Source organism: Tamandua tetradactyla, chromosome 17, assembly GCF_023851605.1.
Source record: "Tamandua tetradactyla isolate mTamTet1 chromosome 17, mTamTet1.pri, whole genome shotgun sequence".
NCBI classification, from domain to species: domain Eukaryota; kingdom Metazoa; phylum Chordata; class Mammalia; order Pilosa; family Myrmecophagidae; genus Tamandua; species Tamandua tetradactyla.
Window position 1 is genome coordinate 64,455,870 of NC_135343.1, and position 6,727 is coordinate 64,462,596.

The 6,727-nt window shown below is 40.0% G+C and overlaps 1 protein-coding gene and 1 pseudogene across 2 annotated transcripts; one reads left to right on the plus strand and one right to left on the minus strand.

The window, feature by feature from the left end:
• Nucleotides 1–311: 311 nt before the first annotated feature.
• On the minus strand, nt 312–1,422 carry LOC143661197 (immunoglobulin kappa variable 4-1 pseudogene; annotated as a pseudogene). Its single transcript, XR_013164438.1, has 3 exons — nt 1,355–1,422; nt 742–1,172; nt 312–374 (listed from the first exon to the last, which is right to left on the minus strand). The product of XR_013164438.1 is annotated as an immunoglobulin kappa variable 4-1 pseudogene (transcript).
• Nucleotides 1,423–1,889: 467 nt separating this feature from the next.
• LOC143661198 (developmental pluripotency-associated protein 3-like) lies at nt 1,890–2,366 on the plus strand. Its single transcript, XM_077134741.1, has one exon. It carries the CDS (start codon nt 1,890–1,892, stop codon nt 2,364–2,366), a length of 477 nt encoding a protein of 158 aa, XP_076990856.1.
• The last annotated feature ends 4,361 nt before the right edge of the window (nt 2,367–6,727 follow it).

The window sequence follows — 6,727 nt, forward strand, 5'->3', positions numbered from 1 at the left end:
TTGGTATATAATAGACTCTCAATTAGAATTTAATAAATGAAAAATGAAAAGAGAAATTAATGAAGAAAAGCCTTAATTATAACACATTCACCCACAAATAGAACACTAAACTTGAATAATTGTTTAATGCAATGATGTAAAGCATTCTAGCTTTAATGGAAGTGTAAATATGTTAGCATGAAATAGATACCCAGGGCAAAGAAACTTGGTGGACCCCTAATGCTGTCACCTATGAAAGCAATGTGTCATTGTTGAGAAAGACTGTTTCCCATCCTTGACCAAGTTGCCAGCCTCACTCCTTCATGCCCCTTTCACACTGACTCCCTCCTCCTCACCACCTTCACACCAGGGAGAGCAGAGAAGAACAACTTGAACTGCAGGGAATAGACAGAAAACATGGCACATTCAGACCCTAACTATGCTAAATACCAATATGCCAGGAATTCCCCCTTACATTTCTGCCCTGAGATACTCCTAACTAGGCAGCTCCTTTTTTCCCTCCTCCTGTCTCTCTGCCCTTACAGGCTCCAGGCAACCTTAATACCTCAAAGGAAACTAGTCCCAACAAGTGGTTAGAACTACAGAACTGCCTTTGAAGGAATAAGTAAAGGAAAGGGAAAAAGTGAAGGAAAATGGCACTAAGAAAGGAGGTAGAGTATAACTACTTCAGTAACAAGGACAAGGAAGGGTTGAAGGAAAGACAGAATCCATTGAAGGAAATAGTAAAACAGGAAGACTGACTATGAGGCTGAAAGTTTCAATATGAAGAGGGGGGAGGAGGGGAGCAGCTGCTGCTGCAAGACTCAGTGCCCCACAGCTGGGAGAGGAGGTTTGTGTTTGAGGCTGAAGCACTGTGGGAGGATAGTTACTGCCTTGCTGACAGTAATAAGTGGCCACATCTTCAGCTTGGGCTTCACTGATGCTGAGAGAGAAATCTGTCCCAGACCCACTGCCACTGAATCGGTCGGGGACCCCAGAATCTCGTGTGGACCCAAGGTAGATGAGCCTTTTGGGAGCCTGCCCTGGTTTCTGCTGGTACCAGGCTAAGAAAGTCTTCCGGTAAGTGCTATGAAAAAGACTTTGGCTGGCCTTGCAGCTCATGGTGATGGTCTCTCCTGGAGTCACAGCCACAGAGACTGGAGACTGGGTCATTACGATGTCCCCACTGGCACCTACAGTCAGAAAAGAGAAAGATCACAGAATACATCAGAAGTATATAAAATATATATCATATGTAGGTTCCCTCATTTATCATATATAATCAGATCTGTTTGAGATGGAATAGTCTGTACACTCTGCATGGGAAAACCATCTCTCCAGCTTTATAAAGACATTGCTCTTCTGAAGCTCTCACCTGAGACCCAGAGCCCCAGGAGGATGAGGAGTTGGTACTGTGACAGCATCTTGCTCACCGTCTGGTGCACTCAGGCCCCATCTCCAGGGAATCCCCATTAATAGAGTCTGAGCAGCAGCCAAGTCCCCAGGAGTCTATGCAAATCAGCATAGGGAATAAAAGGAAATGCACTGTGCAGTGAGCTGTGAAGAGAGATTATGGAAGGAAGGGGACAAAATAACATTACCACAGGAAATGTGAGTGTAGTCCTGCAAACATCCCAGAAATCAAGTGACCACTATAATTTTCAACAAACTTTAGGAAACAGCTGACTTTAAAATATTTCATTATCAACTTCATGTTTCAAATTACCTATACTCATTTTGTAAAATCTTAATTTTGTAATTGAATATATGTGTCAGTGAGTGTAAAATGTCTGAACTTAATTGACCTTCAAGAATATGGTGCCAGCTCATAGCTGTTTGAGGACCTTTAGCATCAACTTCCTACTCGGACCCAAAGCTCTCGGAGGACTCTAGAGCCGCGCCAGATCTCCATGAACCCAACACAGAAGCTTAATCCAGCCTCGACCCAGCAGTTTTCCCTGATGTCTATTGAAGACGGTGCCCAGAAAGACCCGGCAGCCTCTCATCCTTTCTCCTCAGAACTGTTAATAAAGAATCTGAGCAACTTGACTCTCAACCCTGATAAGCAATTCCTTTCCTCCCCACTGGAAGATCCACTCCAACAGCAGGACGGAGAAAAGATCAGAGGGGAAAAGAGAAATAAGTTTCTCAACCACAGGCGTACAGTGAGGACAATGTTATCTCAGCGCAAAGAAGTGATTGAGAGAATGGCAAAAATGAAATATCCCTACCCCAACCGGTCTTACCTGGTCAAAAGAGAGTTAACAAGCCCTCCATATCAGAGAATGTTGGATAGAATGAGAGAAGCAATATTACGCTATACCTGTTTTTTTAACCTGCATTATGGCTGGGATTCTTCTGAAAATGCTAGAATGGACATTAATTAAGACAAACAGAGCCAATTTAGCCATAAAAATCATTCTGATACTGTCCTTTCTTGCGAATAACTTTAGGATCACTCGGCAGCAGGCAAGGAAAACTACTATGTGCTATGGCAGGTTATAGCTTTTGATGACCTGTGAGTCATAAGTTTTTTTCCATCTCAAATCTTTCCTCCCTACATTGTTTATAAAAATCTATATAGTTTGAATGCTTTGCTGACATTAATTTACTTTAGTTCTACTTTGTATATAGAAGAACTTATTAAAATTCAGATGCATTTGAAAAAAAAAAAAAAGAATATGGTGCCAGAAACTGTGTGGAATGTATTCATATAATTGGATAGAGTGAGGATGTAGTGCACAAATTATGCAGCCATCTCAGTCTATTCTGAATTTTAAATATGTATTTGAAGTACTTCTTTAACATCAAATCACCTCAGTATGTACAAAACCAGACCACTGATACTGTTCTCACCCAATATAGTCTCTGAAAATGAGTTCAGATACTTAGGAGTTGCCCTTTGCACTGCCCTTTAGGTTCACCAGTTTCTCAAATCACAAAGGAAGTATCCACAGACCTAAGGGGTCACCCCGCCACCTAGTGGTAATAGGTAAAATAACTCCACCTCCCAAGGTCTCAGAGCAGATTTGTCATTTATTCCTACCAAAACCAAAAAAATTATGGAATTATACAAATACCAATGCAAACCCTTCCAGGCCTAGGACACTAGATTATGAATAAATGAAATAGAACCCCTGGCCTCTTGAACCTTTCTATTATCTGGGAGAGAGAGAGACATTAAACAAAGTATATTCCTGCAGCTTCTCCTATCCTACTTCTCTGAAATTAACACCCCATAGCAAAGCTGTTAATGCAGGATACTGGGGCAAGGTGCATCCAGGTTTATTGCATACAACCTCCCTCACCTAGAATAGAATTAAAGAAAGAGAGAAAAAATTGAGACAGTGGAACATCCTAAGGCATATATGGTTCCAATTGTAATTAATAGTACATTAATTTTTCTGTAGTGTGTCTCCTTTTCAGCCCAATACTTTAGTTAAGGGTGCCATTCTCAGGCCTTCAGGAATGGGGTGGCACAGACCCAAACCAGCAGGGAGACATTCCTACTCAGTCAAAAGTCCACCGTGTTTTTGTTCTACCACATATATGGGTTTTGAAGATGCCAATACTTTATTCATGTTTTTCTCATGACCCATATTTCTTTTCTGCTTTTCCATGAAGTTAATACACATATATTCTTAATTGAAATTTCTACTTTGTAATTGACAGTTTCCTGCCTCAGTATAGTATGACATCCTTCCTATGCCTACATCTATAAAAGAACTTGAGAAAGTCCTGGGCACCATGGTGATGAAACAGGTTGTGTCATACAAATGACTGAATAAGGGGGTTCTACCTAAAACACTGTGTATGGAGACATCCTCTTTGAAGAGTGAATAGTTGACCTTGTGCATGAATGAAGTAGGGAGTTGGCTTGCAAAGTTCATGGAAGAACACACCCAAATATGCACAAGATATGGTCTTGGATGATTAAGAAAAAAAATAGAACTGTGAAACCAGGCAATGGTCTGATCCTAGGGGAAATTTAAAGGATTAATGAAAGCTGAGAGTTTTTGATTAGTGCAGTGAGAGTCCATGGAACATGACACAGAATTAATTTTTTTTAAGTAGGCACTTCCTAAGTCATTTTATGTGTATTGACATTCTAAGGAAGTGGGAAGTGCTTAATCCTTATCCATTCTGGCCATCTGGAAGTGAGGGCTTCTATCTTCTCCTCTAAAATCATATAATGATTTTTCTTAATTTAATTTTCCCCAAACTCTCCACTGCCAAAATTAAAATTGGGGCAAAACAATACTTGATAAAAGATCATAAGAGCATTGAGGTAAGTAGAATTCTAAGAGGGCCCTCTAGTTTCCTGGCTGCTGGCATGTACAAACCCTATCCCAGTTGCTCAAGCACTAATTTAGATTCTGCTATGAAGTGATTGTGCATATTTAAAGAAATGTTTGACTTTACTTACATATGAAATGAAATCTGTTGACATTAAGAACGGGAGATTATTCAAATGGTGGTGAACATTTCACGGGAGCCCTTTAAATATTGCTGGTACTGGTCAAAGACTAAGAACTCAGTAATGTTCATAGATAATTAGGATTTGACATGGCAGAAAATATCTGATGTTGGCTGTGGAGGTTGAGTGGCCACACGACAAGGAATGAAGGTATCCTCTAGGACAAGGGACACCCAGCCAGCAAGGGAAAGGACCTCAAGCCTAACACCCAGGGAACTGATTATGTCCAACCACATCAGTTTGGAAGAGAACTCCAAGCTCTGGAAAGAACAGAGCCTCACTGACTCCTTGATTTTATCATCCCAAGACCCTGAGCAGAGAACCCTTTACACTGTGCTCAGCCAGACTCCTGATCTACAGCACTGAGAACTAATAAACTGCTCTCTGGTTATTAACTGATAAAAACTAATGTGTTTATCAATCAATCTCATGTTAAAAGGAGATTCCTTCACCCAGACTGAAGGAAGTGTCATCCCATTTACTTCATTGCTGAATGATGTTGACTTATTTTTCCTCCAGTACAATGAGTGTGTTTTGTGCCCCTTTTGCCCAGAGATATTTTCCTGTCATTAGACCACATCCATACACTCAGGGCTGGATATTGTGTTATGAAAACACAAGGAAGAACAGAGTTAGCTTCAAAGAACCTCAGAATTTATCCCTTCTTTAACTATTAGGCCATGTTCTAAAACAGTTGAAAGAATTCTGGGCAAGAGTCTGTCATAGAGGTGAGTGATTGGGGGACATCCCTAGAAGACCTGAACCTCTCTGCTGCCTATGCATTTGCTCTCACTACCTCATGCCCTTACCTGGGAACACTCAGCACACATGCTCCTGTTGCAGATATAACATCAGGCTAAGCGAGTTATAAGGGTCAATTCACATGCAGCAAGCTTTAACATGCATCAGAGTTTCAAACAATCATGCTCTATGTAATGTTCATTCCCCATTGTCACTGCCGTGCTCTGATGAAAGAGCCCAATTACATTTTTGCATGAATGAATGCATGTGATGATTTAGAAAATTGCTACTAAAGGGGCAAAAACATTGTTCATGTTAAAATAATGAGATTGGTGAAAAACACATAGAACAGTCATGTATAGAATAAAATACTATGGTGTTCATTCCACATGGGAGTATTGCATTAGCAGTGACCATGAACTTATGTAAAAGTCAGACAATATTCTTGTAACAAATTCATGGAATTTGTGCTGGTTTGGAACATGAAACAGGAAAAGTAAATTAGAAAAAAGGTTAAAGCTACATTAATTCTGGAGTCCAGTTAATATTATTTTACCAGTATAAATAGCTCAGTTTTGCAAATGAACCATGTTTTAGAAGATGTCAGCATCAAGAGGAAATGGGTGAAGGTGTGTAGGAATTCTTTGTACCATCTGCCAAATTTCTATAAATATAAAATTACTCCAAAAACAAAAAAAAGTTAAAAAACCATGGAATTATGCTTGGGAAGGGCTGAGTGAGACTATAGTGTTACCAAGTGAGGGCTGTCAAAGACGATGTAACATGTTAACAATTCCCAAAAGTCAGACCCCATCTGGAGTGACATAAGAGATCTTACCCTTACATTCAGCATCTCACTTGCAAGTGAGAGCAGGCCACTATTTGAAAAACATATTTCTTTGATCCCTATTTTTCCTCACCTCAATGGAATGTTTGATCCAAACACAAATCCCTTAGAGCAGAATTATTCAAACCAGGGTATGTGCGGCCATGGGGGTATGCAAAACTTTCCCCAGAGGTTCATGGGCATGACAAGCTTTCATGCAATTGCTTTCTATATCTTTGTGTTCTGTGCAAAGTCTTTCCTACGTGGATCTGTCCAAAATCAGTCAGATTGTGCTGGTGACCCTCATATCCCAATTCCAAAATCACATTAAACCTCTGGACCATTAATTAAAAAAAAGAAAAGCTACCACTCATCTCATCATAGGCATTTCCTTGGGACCCAAACCTCTGTAGTGCCAACTGGAGGGCACTGTACAAATGATTGTGAATTATGCAAATGATTTTGCTAAAAATGATTTTGAATAATATTTGAAAAAAATTACAGGATTTCTTATCAAAAGTTCATTAGCATTTAGGATACATAACTCACTTTATATAATTCTTCAAGGGTTCAAAATTTCTGAAAATTAACATATAGGTGACAGGGAAGTGAAAATGTGTGGACCAGGCTACTCTGTTCTTATTCACTGTCAACACTGTGTGAGTCCCTATTCAGTTACTCTGAGTGTGCATGTGTTCGTTCAC